The 23,346-nt window shown below is 39.4% G+C and overlaps 1 protein-coding gene across 1 annotated transcript in view; it reads left to right on the top strand.

Moving 5' to 3' along the window:
• xylt1 (xylosyltransferase I) overlaps positions 1-23,346 on the top strand; it is a 109,969-nt gene that overhangs the window by 54,103 nt on the left and 32,520 nt on the right. The window contains exons 5-6 of the mRNA XM_065279371.2: positions 16,424-16,940; positions 22,066-22,238. Of these exons, the coding sequence (XP_065135443.1) occupies positions 16,424-16,940; positions 22,066-22,238 (690 nt within the window). The remainder of the gene's footprint in view (positions 1-16,423; positions 16,941-22,065; positions 22,239-23,346) is intronic.

Here is a 23,346-nt window from a genome sequence, read left to right as displayed (position 1 = left end):
GACAATTTAGCTTTACAATTTTAGATTTATTCATATGCTTATACAGTACATGCATTGAAAGCAGCTTACAGTGCAGTTTATCGGCGTTCATGTTCCTTGAGAATCAAACCTGTGGGTTTTAAATCCTCTACCAATTAAGCCACAGGAACACTAAACAGGCCAAATTAATTTTTATCACTTCTCTAATTGAATTATCAGCTGTGTGTTCACTCGGTATGTATGACTTAAATGTAAAACACCATTATACAGATGGTAGCAGAATATACCGTATTCATTTACCGTGACCTTTACATATTAAAAATACATTGGAATGGAATTACATTGCCACATGTCCATAAAACAGTACTGCGGTAGTGGAAGTCAATATGGTACATGGTTGAAATCCCTCATGCTTGTGGAAAGTGCATTGTGGGATTGGATCTGTACTCAACATGTTCCACACTCATCCGTAAACCTTGGTGGTGGTGTTTTTTTTTACTATTCCCTTACCAGCAAGCTGATGTATAATGGAAGCATATCTAGCACACATCCCTGACCACAGTCACACACTGTAAAGGAAATCAATACTTCATAACAGCTCACAGGAAAGAAGGAAGTCCTACATCTCTGTGTACATGGTGTAGAAAGAGCCATAGAGACCAGAACTTTAGATGTTGCAAAAAATAAATAGAAACGGTCACATGTTTGTTTGTAAGGGCATGTTTTTCTTTTGTGTTTTTGAAAAATTTGTAGTACACATCACAACTTTGCCAAAGCAATCCCTGTTCACACAGATTCACAAAAATTACTAAAACGCTGTATTATGCAGGCCAGTAGTTGGTGATGTTACTTTGTAATGAAACACAATTTGCCTGCACACCCAGGCAGCAAGCAATATCTGTCATTTCACTGTCTAGGTTAACTATAGACACAACACAGTCCAGCTATAGTAACCCACTGCCAAAATAAACTTAAATTGACCTTTTTTCCAAAATAACTTGCGATATATGTATTTCATCATCTTAGTCAAGGATTACAATTTATTAGATGGACATACGGTCAGTTTATTATTACAAGTGACCATGGATTATAAAGCGTGAAATTTTGCAAACTTTGTTGGCAAAGTGTAGATACAGTATCTTGAGTAGTTCAAAGTAAACATAGTCCTTCTGTTGTAATTCTTGTTATGATTGTTAATGAATGCATATTAGGCATGCACATATTGCCATGTAAATCAACAACTAAAACACTTTTTTTTTTTACATTTTTGATTGAAAATTGGCCTTAGTGAGGAATTTCCCTTGACTGCTGTTGTTTTTATACTTTTTATTAAATATTTTTATATTAATTAATGTGTTGTGTCCCATTGTGAGATTGTCCTATCGTCAGCCTGTAAGATCGCTGATTCACTAAATACGATACGGGGGGGGGGGGGGGAGCAATAGTTTACTCATTTATTTATATGTCATTTTTTAATCTTTTATGACAAGCCATTTGATTGGTCGACAAAAAAGAAGCTGATTTACTCGAAGGGCAACACTGTCATGACCGCAACCTTCTTAAAACCGAAGCCTTTAATCTCTATTCATTAACTCTTTCCCCGCCAGCATTTTTCATGATTTTCACAAAAGTTCAATGCCTCCCAGAAAATGCTCTTCTTTAAATATAAAAACATAAAATATCTCCTGAATAAAACTGACCCTCTGCTTTAAAAAAAAAATAAGTTTCATCCTACCTTCTTGTTCTCATTTTATCACCTCTCAAATATGGGTAGGTTTCTTCAAAAACACAAAATTTTGAGCAAAAAGCTGAGATAATAAATTTTTTGTGAAGGACTTTTGAAAGAGATCAGATTCAGAGCAATCCTCAAAACATACATGAACATACGGCTGTTTGCCCTAGGGCAGGGGTTCCCAAACTTTTTTTCCTGCGCACCCCCTTCTATGTCCCAACTGGGTTGGCGCACCCCCAATCCCCACTTCAAAAAAAAACTAAAACGCAAAACGTTTAGTTTTTTTGCCATAAAGACTTGTGTTTATCATGCGCAAATAACCAGGGTCCAGTTGCACCAGCCGGACGTTAAGAAGCTGGGTGTAAATCCTACGTCGGGCTTAGCTACGTCCGACATTGTGAAAAATTTTTACGCCTGTTGCACCATCTGAAACTACTACCAGATGCAGCTACGCTCATTTACGTTTCTATCAAAAATTAATAAATTATAGTTTTTTTATTTAAAATAAAAGCGATTACAAAGGAAATGTTTACTGTTCATGTTTTATTTATTTATTGTATGGAAAAATCCCAACATTACAGTTTTTCTCTCGCGCACCCCTTGGTGGCAGCTTGCGTACCACTGGGTGTGCGTGTACCACACTTTGGTAATCCCTGCCCTAGGGCAATACTTCGGGGTTTTATAAGTTGTGGAAGAGCGCCTGGTGGATAATAGCAGTATTACAGATTGACAGAAATACTCGTCAATGGCGGGGAAAGAGTTAAAACCCAGGCACTTTGTAGTGGGAAGAACACACTCGCTCTTTCAAACCCCTGCGCACCTAACAACCTCGTTAGTGCAAGCGCATGTATTATAAGCTCATGTGCGAGCTGAGGAAGAGTTAGAGTCATGCGCATTACAAGTCCAGGTGCGTAAGAGAGGGAATCTGCATGTTACAAACTCTCTTGCGCAAAGTGAAGCCCACAAACCCTCTCATGTGAGGAAAAACATGCAATGGGCATGTTAATGTGAATATATGATGATGATAATGATAATCATCGCTAACTATCATCATAAAAGCCCGCTATCGGCAACATGTCTGACTATTGTGAATACATGATAGTATTGTCTAGTGGCACAACCCTAGTGAGGACTGGTTGATAAACAAACATAAAGGTTTAATTATACAATTCATAGACCTTTATGGTTTTCATATCAATCTAATAAAAATGTGTCACCCTAAACTGACTTCTTTGTAATGTTAGACATGAGCTGTATTTGTTAGTAAGGCCCACCTTAAAGTTTCTCCACATTCATACATCACTGTCCTGATATGATGCTCTTGTGTTGCTGCCCTTTGTTAAAAAGTGGGAATAGATTGACAGCATGTGGAAGCTCAGGAATGGTCTGATATGAGGGCTAAGGGGTTAGGCTTAGCCTCAATTGGAGTGAGAATCCATTTTCTGCTCGAATTCTTCACAGTCATTCGTCACCTCTGTATTCACAGCTCTCTCTTTCTCTCTCTGTTTCACTCACTCGCTCACTCACTGTGAGAAGTAAATGTGGCTTTTTCTCATGGCCTGGCAGTCCCTCAGACTGTGTGTCATGCTAGAAGTATAGTCCCGTTTTTACCCATACACCAGGGTCCCATACAGTGTGTGTGACGCAATTTTGTCATCAGAAAAGTCATCACAATTCACTTGAGGCAAATAAAGTTTGCTTGATAAATAAATAATCCTTTGCAAGGCTTCGACCATGCACGTACATTTGTGTACATGTAAAAAACAGACTATACTTTGGGCTTTATTAGTTGCTCTAATCTTTTACTAATTTGTGAGGCCTCTCCTTCTTTTATGAGAATCTTTTTAACTTTTAATAGGCACACGGGCACATTGAGGCTTTGATGTGGGGTTTTCCACTTGAATGTCTTATCATTGTTTCAAATTAAGAGTTTTAAGACGTTCACTGCGTCTCAGCGTTTTCTCTCCGTCTCTCTTTCAACCTGCCTTTTTACTGTGTAGTCAAACTGAAGAGCTGTGTGTTACTGTAAACAGTTCAGAAGGGACATAAAATCATGGTGTCTGAAGATATAAACATCAGCTGAAGAAAAATTTTTTTTACTATGTTATATTCCCATGCTGGCCTATTATTTGCTGTTTATCTTCATTATTCAACCCAATTTATTAATTTAATTTAAACTTAAAGCCCCCCCTTACCTAAAAAAATGCACTTTTAAATGTGTCCATCTATTCTTCTTTGTGAAATTTCCTTTAAACTGCAACAGTCACACAAAGCTGTTGGGGATCCCCTAGCAATGTGATGTCACATTGATTACGCCCCACCCATTCAACATTCTACCAGAGACATGTTTTGATGTAGTCCAAAGCACATGTGTGAGCGCTCCACCCCCTCCATCCCTTCTGTCCACAGAAGCTTTTTTTGCATTTAAAGAGACACACACAAAAATGCACGTTTTTCATTGCAGCCACATATGGCCAAGTTCAACATCATATTATGAAAGATCTGTGGTGTATTTTGAGCTAAAACTTTACAGACACATTCTGGGGATACCAGAGACTATTTTTAAATTGCTGAAAACACCTAGGTTAGGGGCCCTTTAAAGCATAGTTCACCCAAAAATGTTAATTTGCTGATAGTTTGATCACTCTCAGGCCATCCAAGAAGTAGGTGACGGTTTTTTAGGGCTGGGCAATATATCAAGTTTTGTGAATATATTGGTATTTATTCGCAGCGGGATATGGGATGAGATAATACCGTCTATATTGGTATGGTCTGAAATGATACTTGTTGTTTGCAAGAGAAACCCTGCCAGAAATGTACACTGAGGTCAGACGTAAGCTTTCTGAGATTTTCAATATAAAAAAAACAAGATAATCATCATATATGACTCTCTATTCCAAAATTACAGAGATATGAATTTTGGTCAATATCCCCCAGCCCTTTTACCCATAATCCATAGCCTCAGTCAAACGGCCCTGTGTTCACGAATCTAAAGTGCAAGCTACTTGCATTGTTTAATCTTGGCAAACCAGCTTGTATCTTTTTTGACTCTTAAAGTGATGACCTAAACTTTTTATGGACATTTTTGAGCCAAAAAATCATTAATTTTGTACTACAAAAAAGTGAATACATCTGTTTTTTGCTTTTCTTTAAGCGACAAGTTTGAAAGATCAGAAACATTTCATAGAAAAGGTGGTATGTGTATAAAGGAAAGAATATGATCTTTTACATGACCTAACTATTTAATTCTGATACATTTATACAAGATTGCTCGGTCTGGTAAGAGGTAGTTGTCCATCATGAAGGGAATGCTGGGAATAAAACTGCTGAGACCTCAGAGATGAAGCTAATGCAAATCTGAGCTTGGATTTAATGCAGAACTGGGATATAGATGTGGATAATATTGTTATTTGGATTCCAATCAGAGGGTCACATTATTGCAGCATATTGTAGAATTGGACATGAGCATAATGGAATAGTGCCATGGTAGATGGATCCAAATAAGGAACACTGAATCAATACCACTGCTGTCTCGAACAAAGTATTCTCTCTAAAAATTTGCTTTTGTGGATACAGAAGACTAACATACCAAATAAATAAAAAATTGTTCTTCTGAAAACTCGAGAAATTCAGTTTGAGAAGAACAACAATGGTTTAGAAGGTGTTATGTGGTCTGTGCGCAGAAGCGTTAATATTACACCAGCTTGTTTTGTTTCGCAGTTGCAGTGGAGCAGAGAGAACAACAACTGTACTGAGTCATAAACAGAAGAGAAACGTTTCAACTACTGACGCTGAATTCGGCAGCGGTGGTCTGCTGCCCGTTAAAGGGGGCTCCCACTCGCCTTATTTCATTGTAAACGTGACTCTTGCATCACTGTTCACAGACATTGATCTTCTATCGACATCCATTGTGCATTACATTTCAGCGATAAGTGATGTAATGTGTGTGCTGCTAATGTGAATCTAAATTTGTTCCCACCTCACACATCTGCTCTATAATAGCCATTTAAATATTTTTAGATATAGGCATACAGGGACTTTTCGCCGAGGAGCAGAGAAAGAAATTTGGATGTTTTGTGAAAGCTTTTAATTATAATATGGCTTTTGTCGGCTTGCTGCTTTAGAAAGTAGTTCCTAATAAAGGATAATTAGGAAATTGCTTGTTTGTATGAATTTGTACGGAAACAAACATTTTATGCAATCAAATGGCTATTGTTGAATAATATGAAGGTTCCCCCCATGCTGTTTTTTTCCCTAATATCCGTAACTATTAAATGAGAATGCCTGGTCTGTTGTTATTGACTGACATATATTTTATTCATTTGCTAACTATGTAAATTAATGGAGTTTAAATGTTGTATTTAGACAAAGGTGCTCTTTCATTGTGAGTCTTTGTGCTAATGCATTACCTAAAATCAGAGTTATGCCATTGGCCAGAGTCTTTGAAATAAAGATGGAATAGTATGCCAATAATTGGTCCAGTGCTTCTCAAGTCCTCTAAAACTATCAATATTTTGTGTGTGTGTGTGTGTGTGTGTGTGGTAGGGTAGGCATCCATCAAGTCCCATGTGTGTGTATAAATTGATAGAGCCAAGCTCCACATCTGTACATTTTAGGAGTATTAGCACAACAACGGGTGTGCTGTAAAAGCATGACAGGAGAGACTCTACCCGCCCACTTGGCTCAAATCAGCTCGCTCCTGGAGTCTGTTTGATGTTTTTAATCCTCCACATCGGTTACAGACAGTCGCCGGTTAGTTTTAGCTGATGTTCTATGTTGGGTTCGTGCCTCCTCAGCTCCTCCCAAATAACAGGCTTGGAAAACCGCCTGCTTGGACCTTCCTGCTGTCATTATGTCCAAATCAGGGTTGCTCCATTCATTATACCTTGCCATTAGCAATCAAAAGAAAGATTAGCCAAAAATATACCCGAACTCCAGTGCAAGTGTACCATTGGTGGTGGTGCGTGTGGCTGAGAGAACCGAAGGAACCCAGCCAGGGTGGGGTTCCTCGAGTCTCAGTTCGCGGAAAGGTATTTCAGAGCAGGCACCGGCCGTGGTGGGTTTCTGCATGCTTACACAAGCAGAATGATCGAGCGAATGCTTCCTACACAGACCAGCTTTTACGCCCGGCGGTTCGGTCGCCCACACAAAGCTGTAGTTCTTCTACGTTTCCTGACAGAAAGAGGCGGTTATGCAAAGGCGGTGGGGCCCTCGTCCCAGACCACTTCGTATGCGAAGGGAGGCGGCAACATGTCAAACAATCTGTTTCACAAGAAGCACCTTGAGCATTCATTAAAAAAATCTTTAGCTGAGTGTGGCTGCATCCATTGTGAATTCACTCTAATTGATGCACAGCCTCATTTGTATGCCTTTTAAATGCTTTGCCTACAAGGCTTTACTTCCCTCATTAAAGACGTTTCCTGCCAATGGAAAGGTGGTGGCTGTTTGTTTATTTTGCCCAACGTATGTTTTATCCGCACTCCCGTATACAGATAAACCGAACATGAAAAATGATTTCGATGCCTGACTGGTAACAGGAAACCTTCCTTAATGGGACGTCTTTCGCTAGTTAGTATCTCGCAAAGCTTCTCGACTCCAGAGCGTTTGCCAGAAAGCCCTGTTATAATGGATTAGTGTTGACCATTTGATACAAAAGCTGAGGCCTTAAACCTTAAAGCGGCTGGATAAGCCAGGCTTAATGTCTGCTGATTCGCACCCGAGAGAGATGTGGGCCCGTTGCGGCACAAAGTAAGGATGCCAATCAGGCCTCGTGCCAACAGGTGCTTGGAGAGCCAAGAGCCACGTTCAATAGGAAATACGCCACAAATTGCCTCTAGCTGGGGCTTATGGGAAGCTATGCGCTACTCACAGAGAATCCAGAACTTAGTCCTGCAGCTGCAGAAGGCGGCTTAGTGCACAAATCACAATTTAGATTGCAAAAGTACATAGCAAATGTGAATCTTTACGCTTGAGCTACTTGCTGTTAATGCCCCAACAATTAAACCTCATGACCTTGTGTAAGCTGAAAATTGTCTGTTAATAGTAAAGACTGAAGCTAAATTAGATGTAAAGCATATAGATGCTTTTACCATAAAGGCTTTCTCTAACAGATTTTATTAATAAGCAAAATATTAAAGCTTATGCTTAAATTAGCTTTTTTCTGGGTGTTTTAGGATACCCATCATAATAAACTTAAATGAAGGTCAGTGAACTGAAACGTGATTAATATTGTTTTTTACTGCAAGGTTAAATAGTGTGCAGACTAGTTAGTAATTATTTTTGACCGATGTCCTACACACCCTTTGATGGTGTGCTCGGTTAATTATTTAATAATCATAATAAACCTAAAATAAGATTCATTTTGTCAGTTAAATGAGATGATATTTCAAGCATAGTAGGTAGTATCTCAGTGCAGTGTTCTACTGTGTTTTTTTCATATCTAGTATTTCCATATGCGTATAAATGATTAAACGGGTTGTGTCAGGCAGTGATCAAAGACTGACGATTGCCTCCGTCATTCTAGGTGTTTAAAAAAACCTACATGTGCTTTCAAATTGGGAAGCTTCAACAACATTGAAGTTGTCACACACACAAGATGCTCTTTGAAGTTCAACGATCATACTCCGTAGTTACTTATCAAAAAGCTTGAGTTGGTTATATTTCCCGTCTATCAGAAGGATGAAAGTGTCTGAGAAATTTAGATGGATCTCAACTTGAGTATAGTGCAAAAACACCCCAAAATGACTTTTAATTAGAGTCTGTTAAAAAAAAAACACTGCTGCAGTGAGGTCTTCTGGGACACAGTCTTATTATACAGATATAAGAAACTGCATTAAAGATGGAATTGTTTTGCATACTGCTATAACCCTTAACATACCAGAAACCAAAGAAAATATTGTTTCTACCTTATATACGTTTATGAATTTGGCAGATGCTTTTATCCAAAATGACTTGGAGTGTGTCCATGCTATATGTGTGTGTAGGTGTGTTCCCTGGGAATTTAACCCACTAATTTTTGTGCTGCTAATGTAATCAAGCCTTAAATGTACACTCCATTTTTTTGGAAAATGCTCATTTTCCAGCTCCCCTAAAGTGAAACGATTGATTCTTACCGTTTTGGAATCCATTCAGCTGATATCCGGGTCTGGCGCTACAAATTTTAGCATAGCTTAGCATAATCCATTGAATCTGATTAGTCCATTAGCATCGCGTCTAAAAATAACCAAAGAATTTCAATATTTTTCCTATTTAAATCTTGACTCTTCTGTAGTTACATTGTGTACTACTAACACCGACAGAAAATTAAGAGTTGTGATTTTCTAGGCAGATATGGTTATAGGACTATACTCTCATTCTGGCGTAATAAACAAGGACTTTGCTGATGTAACATGGCTGAAGCAGGCGTAGTGATATTACGCACCTCCCAAAAATAGTCCCCTGCCTTTGAAAGTTACCAGGGAGACTATTTTCGACTGCTGCTTAATATTAAGCCATGGTACGGCTGCAAAATTACTTGATGATTACGCGAGAATGAGAGTATAGTTCCTATATCTGCCTAGAAAATCACAACTTTTAATTTTCCATCAGTCTTAGTACACAATGTAACTACAGAAGAGTCAAGTTTTAAATAGGAAAAATATCGAAACACTTTGGTTATTTTTAACACGATGCTAATGGTCTAATCAGATTCAATGGATTGTGCTAAGCTATGCTAAAAGTGCTAGCGCCAGACCCTGAGATCAGCTAAATGGATTCCAAAACGATAAGAATCAAATGTTTAACTCTAGGGGAGCTGTAAAATGAGCATATTTTCCAAAAAAACGTGGGGTGTCCCTTTAAGGCCAGAGTAAAGTCTGTTTTTACACAAAGCCTTGAGAGTATAGTTTATTCGACTCGTACGTGTACACAGATAATCGATGCATGTGCATTGCAACAAAATGCAATACATCCAATGGACTACATACCACATTCTCCTGTAGGCACATGCGCAACCTATGCATATAATGTACACACTATTCGGATGATGAAAATGACATCATGGACACTCTGACCCTTACATACATGTAAAAAATGAACCATACTTCGGCCTTTATGAAACATTAACTATTAAACTGTTAAGTGAGTCGTTCTAAAGGGATTCCTGTATAGTTTGTGTGATTTGGGGTTATGTCTCATTAGACTGGTCATTCACATAAGATGTCTGTCGATGGACTAGATGTGAGTAGGCTGTCTTGAATAAAAAATATATATATATGTAGATGTTTTCTCTCTCTAGTAAACTGTATTCTGTAATGCAATACTCTTGTTCTGCTGCAGCTCTTTTGACTCACGCTGCCTGTGTTAAAGTTGTTCTAACTCTGACAGTTTCTCATGCAGACCTCCTCTTCTCTTCCTGGAGGGGCCGAGCTAGGCTTATTTGTCATCTCCAGCAGAAGCCCAATTTTCCCCAGCAGCCCACTTAGAGCTGTGAGCAGAATGGGTACAGGACCGGCCCCTTCATTAGACTGAATCACATGGTACAGAATACAGCTCTGAGAAAAAGTGTTGTGTTGTTCGGCTAGGTATGCGCGCACAGCACTGCCAGGTTTTGTTTTTTGTATGCGTGGTTTGCCTGCATGTGTGTAGGGCTGCACATCTTGTTTGAGAAACAGTGAAAGACTTCCTTTGTGGTTGTGCTGTGTTTTAAAGGCAGCCAAGTTATGAGACAAGCTCTTTCTTCTGTTCTTTGTCTCTTTCTTCTGTATCTGCCTTATTGTGATGAACAGCTGTTTTATTTCAGAGCTGATCAAAGCCCAGAGGCAATTTTCACTCAGTCTGTCAAATATCCAGATCAATTTTAATTCAGTCCGGTTCAGCATGGACTCCACCTCTAGCGAGAGAGCGCAAGGTGACGTGCAGGATTGAAAAAGGCTAGGATGTACCATGGCTAAAAGCAGGTGCTTTTTGTGATGTTTTAGAATTATTGTGATGTTTTTCCCTCATAATACATAATACTTTTTATATTATAAAGGAAGTATATATGTTTTATATAATAATAGATTATTATATTTTTATAAGCTAATAGGCAGTGTGTTCTGCGCATTATTCATTTAGCAAATCTCTTTATAGCTCGATCTTTATTTAATGGTCAACTCAAAATTCAGACATGCATACACACTGTGTGTATGAGGGTTGGATGTGGATCACTGGTGTCAGTTCAGTTTGAAGGAGTAGCCTGCAGACAGTCACAGTGATTGATGGAGCTCCTCTCTGTGGTAGGAAAGGTCACAGTTGGGTTTCAGTGCCCATCCTGCATAACATAACCAGCTCACAGTCACAGGCTCATCTTCTGTCTAGTTTGCATGTGACCATCACCCCAACCCCCCCCCCCCCCCCATCCTGTATGAGCTTTCTGTGAGTGAGCCAGTAGTGACCCTGCTCAGACACCCAGAGAGAGGTCAGGCAGAGGGCAGCCTTTAGGAGGTGACCCCTGCGACCCTGGGGCATAGGTTGATGCAAACGTTGCTGACCTTTTGCTACAAGAAGGAAACATGGGGTGTTACTTACGATCAGAATTAGCATAAACATTCATTTATGATGTTTGGGACTCAACATTATACCTAAAATTAGGCAGGATCATAACATGTAGATTTAAAAAAAAAACATTTTACAAACCTAAAAAATCTTAAATTCTTATGTGTTTTTATTTTATTAAATTATTCAATTATTTTACTATTATCAAAATGTATTTTACTTTATAATCTGACTTTTTCTATGTTTAAGTGCTATAATTGAGTCCCCAGTGCTTCTATCAACCTAGAAAATGTGAAAAAGATCAACCCAGTAACTTAGTTTTGGTAAACCATTCTCTGCAGGCATGTGAAAAAATAGGTAATTGAAATTTGGCCCCCCTTGTGATGTCAGAAGGGGATAATACCGCCCCTTAATCTGCACTATCCAACCACGTCATTGCCATTTAGTTCAGAGATCAGCACAGTCTGTGTTTGTGTTTTGATGTTTTTTACATACAATTATTTTAGTAATGTAAAGAACATTCTGTGAAAATATAACACAGAGTATTGACATATAATAAGATCATGTCAAAGATTGAAATTAATGTAAAAACAATCCTATCAAAACTTCTAAATTCAGAATTACATATTGTCTATTGTTAGGATTCATAATTATTAGAATTAATAATTAGACTTCGCATCTATTTCACAGACAGGGTCACAAATGTCTCTTAAATAGTTTATATTTATTTTTAATAATTATTTTATTGATGGAAAAAACCAACATTTGTCGTAATTGTTCATTAATGAAATATCATTTATGAATTGCCTTTTTTTTTTTGAAAATGATCAATAATTGTAGTAGTAGTAGTAGTGGTAGTTAATTGGAGAGACAAACTGTAACGTGTCACTTTTGGTCAGAGATGTTGTAATTTCTGGCTTATCATCTTGAGTCACCATAGTTTCCACTTCATCAACACACTGAACACATGCATGAACGCTTTCATATCTCCATCCACGTGCATCACCCCACACATCCATTCCTCATCTGCAAGCCTTGTGACCCTTCAGGGCTCAGTGCTTTCAGCCCCAGGCTGAGTCAGGTTATATTCCCTGATGTCTGTAACGGCAGCCATGACACATCAAGGACTAAAGTATTTATGACTCCCCTAATAGTTGACTAGCAGTGTTTTCATTCTGCCCCAGTGCTGTTTGTACAACAGGCTTCTGTTAGGATACGGTTCATACAACATACTCAATTCCTGATCTTCTGCTTCTACTACTAAATGCCATTTACAGATTATGGATATTTGTGACCCTGGATCTCATTACATCATCTGATTTATACATGTAAATGAGCTATGTATGTATGGTTTGTTAGGATTGGACAATATTTAGCCGAGATACGATTATTTGAAATTTGCAATTTGAAGCTGCAAAAATCCAAAATCCCTTTTAAAGTTATCCAAATGAAGTACTTAGCAACACATATTACTTATCGTAAAAATATTTTTAAAATTATTTATCATAAGAAATTTACAAAATATATTAATGGAACATGATCTTTACTTAACATCCTAATGATTTATGGCAAACAAAATCGATAATTTTAACCTATTCTATGTATTTTTGGCTACATATGGTTTTGTAGTCCAGGATCACATTTGTCAGCTGTTTGAAGTGTACCTGCTAAACAAGCATCACTATTTTTATTGCTCGTACTACTTTAATTAAAAGTCTAACCCTGGGTTAATAGATACAGATAAACTTTATTATTTCTGTGCAGTACTTGTGCATTATTTTCCAGACTGTGTAGTCAGAGGAAAATTAGGCCAGATTATGGGAGTGTTATTTGGTTTTATGTTTCATGTGGGCATTCTCCACCCAAACGCTTATTCATTTGAACCATTAAGGTATACAGTTACATATAACTATAGTTGTCAAACAGTCTCTGATGTGAGCGGAGCTGCATTCCAGTGTTAGACTGTTCCTCACTGTGAAATTAAGTCTGTCTGATTGAAAGGTATGGAGCAGGTGATAATAGGGTTTTTGTTTAGAATGAGGATCGAGGAAAGACATTACATTTACATCTACAGTATGCATTTTGCGCAGACGCTTTGATCCAAAACAACTTACAGTGCATTCAATCCATACATACTTTAATTGTTTGTGTGTTCCCTAGGATAATTGTTGGTGTCTGTCTGTGTTTTAAGCAGTGGTGCTTTATTTGCCATGCTGACCTTGCTGTATGGGACAGTAAACCCCTCTTGGAGAAGTTGTGTCTGTAAATTCATCCCTGTTAGCATGACCTCTGCAGCCACACAAAACAGACGGATGTTTTTTGCCATTGTGCAGCATCCCTTGCTGTGTCGAGTTTAAAATAGCCCAACTTTTTAAAACATATCTGGGGACACTGTATCCTGTTAAAGGATTCTGTTATGCTCTGCCTAGCTGTTTTTTAATAGGGAAGAAAAACATATTTTGTAAATACCCTCAAAAAATCTCATGTGATGGAGTAAGCTGAACCAAAAACTTTTAGTTTACATTAAAAATGTAATTATATAGGACAATATGTCAATTAATTGTTTAAAAGACTTACTTTTAGATTATTATAAATAAAGAGTATTTTTAAGGAATAATTGAGGAGTTCGAATGCAATGCTACTCAACGCCACTTTCTTCAAAATGATGATCACAAAAGATGATAATAACCGAATGATCTTCCAAATCATCATACTGATGATTATCATATGTTCATAAAATACCTTTGCTTGAAATCTGCTTAATCCCTGCCTCAGGCAATTCAGAAATACCAGTTTGGCAGAATCTGCTAAACGCCACATTGATTTTCTGCAAAGTCCTCTACGTGCACAAAAGAGGAATCAGAATCAGCTCTCCGTGTGATTCAGTTTTTTTCATATTTTAAATACCAATGAAATGAACAAAGGGACATTTGTAAAAATAAGGCTTTTCAGTTACTGATGATTAGAGGTCTTCACGGGTCCACTTAGATCCGATAACCCGAGCGCCAACCCGAGACCCAATCGGATTCGTGTCTTAAAGGTTCACGTGTGCCTCAGACACGGGTCAGGTATAATAATAGCGGCATCGGGTCTATGGTAATTTAAAATTAATGTGTTTTTGCCGAACAGATCCGGACATTCAAACTCTGTCGCGTGTGTGCGTCAATGTCCTTTTCAAACCTCTCCTCTGTTTGCCAAGAGCGTTTGCAACATTGTGTGGCTTGCAGTAGGTTAATTTTCATTGAGACAGACATGTCAGTCAATTTTAAATGTACATTTTAGCGGTTACCTTGGTGTCGTCGTCAGATAACAAAGTAAAATAAATGGAGCAGCTCGCCAAATTGGTTGAGAGACCGGCAGGGTTTCTTTCTGTCTGACTGATGCGTGCAGGGCTGCAGACTGCACACACATCTGTGCTGTTTACATTCGGGTCCAGTCAGGTAAAAAAAATTGCCACTGGTTCGGGTCGGACTCGGGTCTCATTTTCTCGGGTTTGTCTCGGGTTGGGTCTTTCTTTAAAAAAAAAACCGCATGTCGGGTTCGGGTATAAAGTGATTCGGGTACTTTTCTTGTACCTGAGAAGACCTCTACTGATGACATAACTTTTTCATTGCCATTTAAGTGAAATTACTGAACCTGAATATAGGGTGACAAAAAAAATGCTCATTTACAAGAAAACATGGGTTTTGTATCTGAACTCCTCAGTTATTTACTGTAAGTGATTTTGGACAACATGAACGGCTATTTAAAATTATACTTGAATAAACTGAGCATAAAAGCATTGCACAATTAAACAACAACATACATTTTTAAATGCCTTGACTGTATGTGTTGGGTGTGTGGCCCCCGATGATCTTCCCCATATGAAAAGCGGATAAAGCGGCAGGTAAAAGTGCGCTTGATAAACGAGCGAGTGACTCCCACCCTTTCAGTGATGGATGATGCAAGAACGAGGGAGCCTTCCCCCGTCGAGATGGAGGAGAGAAGGTCTGTGTCTGCCTGGGTGCTCAGTGGTGCAGAGCAGGACTACCAGAGCACCTTGGGAAATGACAGATTTTTGCAAGCGATCGATAGTCTTCTCCCCGGCATCCTAACTTACCTCCTGTGGTTGCTCAGGCTATTAATCCCAGGCCCTGTAATTTCCTCCTGAAAGCTCCTGGAGGAGGAGCAGCAGACGGGAGTGGAGTCAGCTCTAAACGCGTGCCTTCAGAGGGGTAAAGTGCTGGTGACGTGAGAGGGATTTGTCTTCTGGAGTTTTCCCTCACAAATAATACACTCACCCCGCTCACAAGTGAGCTACGATAAATGTGCTGCAGACAAATTGCACCGTAATGGTGAGGAAATGAGAATTGCATCAGTGCCTCTACTTACTTCCTGTTTTCATTTGCCTTGGTGTGATTTTTTTCCTGTTTGTCTGCGTCTGTTTCTTTCTATTAATGTTTTTTTTGCTCTCAGTTTTCTCTTACGTGTCCTAATAATAATAATACTTGGTGGACAGAATGAGATGGGAACAGTAAGAGGGCTACTGGTGTGCCTCAAATTAGATTAGGGAGGTCTGCCCTGTTTACAGTAAATTACCAGGATTGCTGGTCGCAAGCATATGTTGTGTTTTGAATGGTGGTCTCCAGCAACAGGACCTGAAATCTGATGTGGGAATTGTGCGCAATTTTGATGATTACACAATCAGCATGAGCGAAATACAAAAATATTCTGGCACTCTTTGAGACTGTAATATGTTCTGTATTTTAAGTATTCAAGTAAACATTCAGAAATGTGATATCTAGCAACATGGCTTAAAGTTTTAATAATTCCCGATCAACATGTACAAATGTATTTACTATAAAATGATATTATTATTAAATTAATTGAACTGAAAAAATGTAAAGTACTCAACAATTCAAGTACTACAATGAAATAAAAAACATGTAACACAGAAAATAAAGCAACACATTTACACACACACAAATATTAGGCATTAATATTAGCATAAAAATGTATTTCATCCATAACTATTCAGTATCTGTTGTTTATGCTACTGTGTTACAATAATAACAACTGTGTTGGTCTTTTGACCTCACTAGATCATAAAACAGCAGACAGCGAATAACATTTTATTGTTTACACGTTTTCTTATCTGAACAAGTGTGACATTGAAATCGTTTCGGTAGCAGCCACTGATGTTTTGTCTTCATCTTCCAGGACGGCTATTACTCGCACCGACCCAAGGAGAAAGTCCGCGTTGACAGCAACAACGAGAATTCCGTTCCTAAAGACTTTGAAAACATAGACAACAGCAATTTCGGGGCACGTTCCCAGACGCAGAGACACGTGCCCGGCAAGCACAAACAAAACCTGCTCGAGAAAGCCCATGCCCAGCAAAATAAGAACTCCAATGAGGTTATTCAGTATGCACAAAACAAGGGGAGCTACAATCAGACACGAACAGATTCGCATCGGAGAGCCAAAACCACCCTCAGCCCGCAACAATCCCAGCAGCACCGGCACCACCTGCAGCAGGCCAAGAAATCAGCCCCGCCCACCGCGGACATCAAGTACGACCAGCCGCCCAAATGCGAGATCAGCGGCAAAGAGGCGATCTCCGCCCTTTCTCGTGCCAAAACCAAGGAGTGCCGGCAACAGATAGCTGAGGTTTATTGTCGCCACAAAGAACGGCAACTCATGCCTGAGAAGGTCACCCGTTATTGCCCCATAGAGGGTGAGTAGACTCTCTTTACACTGCATGCTTGATGTTAACTAAGTGTCATAAAACTTTAGCAAAGCTGTTAAATCAGATTGTAGTAAGAGTGGGTGGTATCTTTCATCATGCTATGACTAATTTTGTAATCACGGTAGCCTTATGTGTCATAACTCCAAAAAAATTTATATTACATGACATAAGCTAGTAATGTTTTTTTTTTTGTCACTTCTGTCACTGCTATTGATATAATAATAGAGATGAGACAAAAACTTCATGGGGATAGGACGACTGGACAGGATATGTCCTTTTGGGATTTCCTGTTGTCTACACAGAATCTTCCTACATAATGGGTTAAAAATATAACCTTGATATCTTTAATATTGACTAAGTATTATCATGTGATAGATTTGAAATTAAAGTAAATCAATGATTGAAATCAAACCTTGAAACTCCAAATCTCAAATTATGAGATATTATGACACTTCAGTCTGAATTTCGCAGACAGGGTCACATGTTAGTGACTTCTTTAGCCAAGTTCATAACAGATGAATGATAAGTCTGGCATCAATAAATCAAAGCTTCACGTGTATACCCATTATAGTCGACATGAAGGGAAATGTTAGTTGAAATTTAGTGGAATTTAAGATGAATAATGATGGTTTTCCCGAATTAATTGCCATCCTGCCTTTATAGCTTTATGGAAGTAGCGTATTAGGAGTCTGGCGACAGACATTCACAGTGCTTGTAATTACAATCACAGACAGGCTGGAAATGAGATTCTAGATTTCCGCACGCGGTTAGACGGATGTAATTGCCGTACGGTGTCTTTTTTCCTTCAATCTCCCGTAGCTGACTACAGAAAACATATTCACGCAATTATGCAGTGCTCAGTCGCCTGCACACAAATCAGGCCTATGGATGCGCTCAAATAGAACAGTGACAGATCCGCTCAGGGCACCGAGTCTCCGCCCGGAGAAGCTTTCGGAAACCAGAATGGGTTTTGACAGATATGACAGGGACATCACCACAGAGACATGAGTCTGGGATATGCGGACGGTGTGGGGGGTGCAATGGAGCAGGACTCTTCTATTTTCAGCATATACAGTAGACCAGCTATGCCACATGGATGGTGCTTGTATGTATTTATAAGCTGTAATTGCACAGTATGGTAACAGGCGGCAACTTTGATGGCAAACATGTGAGCGGTTTGCCGCACTGATGCCAATTAGCATGGCGGCAACATGCTCTTGAAGCGAACAGCAGGTTTTTAATGAACATTTTTGGATGAATGAGTTTCAAATGTGGCCCAGGCTGTCGGACATGAGTGGGCCCACAAGGAATCTGCACTTTTTATATTTCCTCTGTTGATTTAGAAAGGGAGCCTATGACATGTATTTAAATACGGTAAAATGTGTTAAACAGAAGGGTAGACAAGTTTGGCGACCTCACCGGCTGTTTTCTGTAAAGGTAAGTATTGTACCGCTCTCTGATTTGTGCAATCAGTGTATGTCATGCTTGCATTTCATCAACATGGCGAAGTTTCAATGTCGTCACAAATTATTCACAAATTAAACTAAAAATGCATTTTTCAGGTTGAGCTATAAAATGTGCATTCTAGAGTAAACCTAATTGGCTCTTTTAACTAAAAGGCGGTGCTTGCATTCCAACAGCCGCCATATTAATTGATACAGTTTCCCCCATGTCTTTTCTTGTCACTGGCCTGTCCTTCTTCTACAATAGGCTCTCTCTTGTACAGTATTCATATCACCAGCCATATGAATGCATGGCAAGTTAAATAAACAAACGTGCAATGGACGGGGGATGTTATGGCTTTTCAAATTCTACGAAAATCTGCAGAGCTTTTTGTGGCCCTTCATCGGTGCAAATTATATGCAGGCCTATTCATGAAAGAGTAAGTGGTTTATAAATAGAGCAGGGCCAATATTTCATTAAGAACTTGGGGAAACATGGGAATATATCATGGAATGAATCCACCTCATAAACACAGGGGACACAAAAGGGGTACGGTTCTGTAATTGCTTTTATCAAAGGACCCCCACCTCACTTTACCTCCACCCAACCAGAGTCACATTAGGGCTATGAGCTGCCCTTGTCCATGCTCCATCTAATGGTGCTTTTCTATTGCATAGTACCCCACAGGTCGGGTCAGGTCATGTCAGCTCACTTCAATTTGGATTGGTTAGCTTTTCCATTGAGTTTTTGATCACTTTAGAGTGGGAGGGATTATAGGCGTGTCATTATGTTCGCGCTGCGTGGAAGCGAGCGTCGTTGGAATGCAGTGTTTCCCATACATTCATTTATTTGTCAGTCCACCACAAAGTCAAAATTGAGCACTTGCAAGGAAAACATCGGTAAGGTGTTCTTGATTCTCAGCCTGTGGATGATTTTCACTGCTAAAAGGGAGTTTGGGAACTTGCAACAAAGCACAGATGACAACAGGTTTGCTTGAGACAACGCAAGCATGAAGCTAAAGCTAACGATGAAGGTTTAGCAACAATGACGCTGGTAGTGGCGATTCTCTCAGACCAATCAGTGTTCTACAGTGTTTTAGTATTAGCTTTTGGCGCTTTTCCATTGCATAGTACCCCACGGTTTAGTTTATTTGGGTCGGGTCAGCTCACCTCACTTTGGCTTGGTAAGCTTTTCCATCGAGTTTAGCAACACTTTGCAGTGGGAGGGATTATAGGCGTGTCGATATATTTGCGCTGCCTGCTGCTGCATCATACAAGTGAGAGCGTTGACATCCCCATACATTCATTTATTTATCAGTCCGCCACAAAATAAAAATTGACCACCACAAAGATGTTTGCCCATTGTGTTTATCACTACCTCTTTATCACATGACAGTTTCTTTACAAACACTGGTGGTGTCGTCAGTCAACGCGCTCCGCTGAGCCTCATTTAAGTTGCATATACACATATAATGCGCAAGTGCGTTGTTGTAGCGAATTTGCCGTTACAAACTGCAAGTCTGGAAAAAAAATTGGTATGCTGTTCCTGGTTCTCAACCTGTGCATGTTTTTCATCTCTAAAAGGGAGTTTGGGAACTTATAGCAGAGCACAGATGACAACATGTTTGCTCGAGACAGCGCAAGCTAGCACTAAGGTTAAAGCTAATCTTTACATTAAAGCGATGACGCTGGTAGTGACGATTCTCTCAGACCAATCAGTGATCAACTGTGTTTCGCGTGAAGTTTGGTATCAGCTCGGATCACTTGGAACCCAAACCGAGGTGGTACTAAAAAAAGTATCGGGTAGTACATACTGCACCCAGTGGAAAAGCTCCCAAAAGTAAGCTAACCCAACCCATGGGGTACTATGCAATGGAAAACGCCATAAGATGTTAGGAGAACAGTGCATTTCAGGACGGTAAAGACAGACTGTGCTCTCAGATTATAGTCATTACCCCCACCGTGGCTCATGGCTTCAGTCAGCATGGCCTTGAGCCAAAACATAGTGCCTTCAGTGTAATTTCATACAAGCTTTTAAAATTAACCTGCTAGCCTGTAATGAGTAATTCAGCGTGCCCTTCTTTAGAAGTGGCAGGCTATACTATGACATGGAGAGAGAGAGGCAGCCCGCCACATATTTATTCTGTGGGCATTTTTAGAAAGCCACAAATGACCGTGGCTCAGCCCTTGTGGTCTCCTCTGAGCTATTTGTGAGTGCTGAATGTATGTCTGAAGAAAAACTGGGATGGTGTCTTATATCAGCCATTGTTGAGATTGTATCAGTGAAACGCTTATAGGCGGTAGGTGATCATATTTTAAAATGTTGCAGTGTACCAAATGAAAAGAGATGCATTTAGCTCGATTCAAGACAATGTTTCTGTTTCATCTCAGACTAGTGAAGACATAGTTTGTGTTTATTGTTTGCCTTGTAATGTAGTAATTTTTAACTGGTGGGTTACAAGCCTGTATTTGTTTTGTTGCAAATTGATATGCCACTTGGTAAAGATAACCATATCAAAGTTATAGTTCAGCCAAATATTTTAAAAATACTCTCATAGTTTACTTACCCTCATGCCATCCCATATATACGACTTTGTTTCTTCTGTTGAACCAATGAATAAGTTGACATTAAATCTTATAGGTTCTTTATTGTGTCTCAACCGAGGGGCAACCTTCTGATCTCTCTGATGAAGCAAATACGGAAGTGACTTAAACTGCAATATATCAATGGGCTGCTAGAGGCTGGCTCCAAAAGGGAGTCAATTCCCAATTGAGCCCCATTTTAAAATGCCCAACTTTACAGCAGAAAATAATATGTTTATAAACTCATTCGTTTAAATTATATTAATTCTGCATAATTAACGGCCACTGCTATCACTACCGTCAATCTAGGCGGGTGTGGTTTAAGCAGCCAGCCACCTCCGCTTCACCCACATCCCACCTCTTTACACATTTACGGTTATCCGCGAGTGATGCACAGACAAGATGGCACTGGTAGGCTCTGCCAACTATTCGCTTCACAAAAGCTCTTCACAAACCTATGGGTGACGTCACGGACACTATGTCCATATATTTTACAGTCTATGGTCTCGACTAGTCGTATGCCAATGACCAATTAGGTTCATTTTTAGCAAAATGCTAATGTATTTGTGCGCTCATCTGAAGGTTTACAGTAATACATGACCTATCGATCGCCAAGTAAGTTCAAAATATTATTTGCTATCAGAAGACAAACTTCATTAACCCACTGGAGTCATTTGGATTAATTTAATAATGGATGGATGTGCTTTTTGGAGCTTCACCGTGTTGAGCCCCATATCAAATTATTTGTTTTTGTTCTATAGAAACAAAGTCACAGTGGCATATGAGGGTGGGTAAATTATAAGAGAATTTTTATATTTGGGTAAACCATTCCTTTAAGCAGATAACTTCATGGACAAATTGCATAACATGCATTCTTCCTCCAGGAGCAACTATGGGAACCAATGCAAGGTTCTGAAGCTGAAGCACTTGTAATGCACTCTGCTAATTTTTTGAAGAGAAGGGGTCAGTACCGAGTGAAGTACTTAGAGAGTGTAACTGACCCCATGGCCTAAATATGTTTTATGTCTAGACATGGCTAATTTAGGCACAAGTCCATTTTGGCTAATGTGTCTGGTTTATGTGCGCAGGCAAGGTGAATATGAATGTGCAATGGGAGGAGGACTCTATGGAAACCATTCCTGCGGTTCCGGTGCGGATAGCCTTCATGTTAGTCGTCCATGGACGATCTTCTCGCCAAGTTCAGCGGCTTTTCAAGGCCATATACAACACGTCCCATTTCTATTACATCCATGTGGACCAGGTACGTCTTTAAGTCTTAATCTAATATTCTTCTTTATGTTCTGTTACTTATTTTTCCATTCAATACAGTGGCATCTGGGAATTGATTCAATGAATGAGTATTCATCGTAGTTGGTGTGCATGAATGCAAATGGATTTGCAGTACCTCAAGCAAGCATATATTTTTTTTAACTCCGTTATATTCTCACCTTTGTAAGAATTTTTTAAGCGATATCCCTAAACTCACATAAAGGCTTGTGGAAACTGACGGACAGTAGATTAGGAATTGTGGGGAGTGATGGATGGCAGACTGGGGCATGGGAAACGATGAGGGAAGAGAGGAGGATGCTGGGTAAACAGTGGGCTCCAAACCACTAAACTCATTCAATAAGCCGTTTCAAAAGCCCAATGGAGGATTATTACAGAGCTATACTTCAGCGTCTTTCACGCCGTTTATTCTCACAGCTTGGCGAGAGATAGAGTGTGAACATGAAAGGCTGTTTGTTCACACATACACACACACAACATTGCAACCCCCCGTTCCTTAATTACACACATTCAAAAATACACTTAATGAGGCACTTGAATTTATGGGATGAGTGGGGGTGAGTATGCTGTCTTGTAATTTCAAAAGAGCAAGAGACGCTTTTCAATCTGTCCATCATCGTGGAGACAAGTTTTATGACTCCATAAAGTAAAAGAATTAAAGGTGAGGTAGGGTAACACAAAACACGAGGGGAATTATAGGGCTAGTTGACCCAGAAACGAGTGTGTAAATAATGAGAGCATTTTCATTTTTGGCTGAAGTATGCTTTTTTGAAACCCATAGTGCTTCTCACTGGCATACAAAAGCCTTTACAGGCACTGTGTGCACCTTACATTTAACTCTCTAGGGCAGTTTCCCAGACAAGGCTTATCCTAGTCCCAGACTAAAATGCATGTTTAAGATTATTTAATTTAAAAACATCTTGCCCGACATACCTTACATATATCAATGTAATTGTCTCAATTTGCATACCAGTATCATTTTGTTTGGAAAACTATACCCCTAATATAACTAAGGCCTAGTCCTGGATTAATCTATACACTGGCCGGAAAACTGCCCCCATGTTGCATTACTGCATGAAACG

This window comes from Paramisgurnus dabryanus, chromosome 3 (assembly GCF_030506205.2).
Source record: "Paramisgurnus dabryanus chromosome 3, PD_genome_1.1, whole genome shotgun sequence".
Taxonomy (NCBI): Eukaryota; Metazoa; Chordata; class Actinopteri; order Cypriniformes; family Cobitidae; genus Paramisgurnus; species Paramisgurnus dabryanus.
The sequence above is the reverse complement of the archived record's forward strand: the minus strand, read 5'-3'. Positions and strand labels throughout refer to the sequence as shown.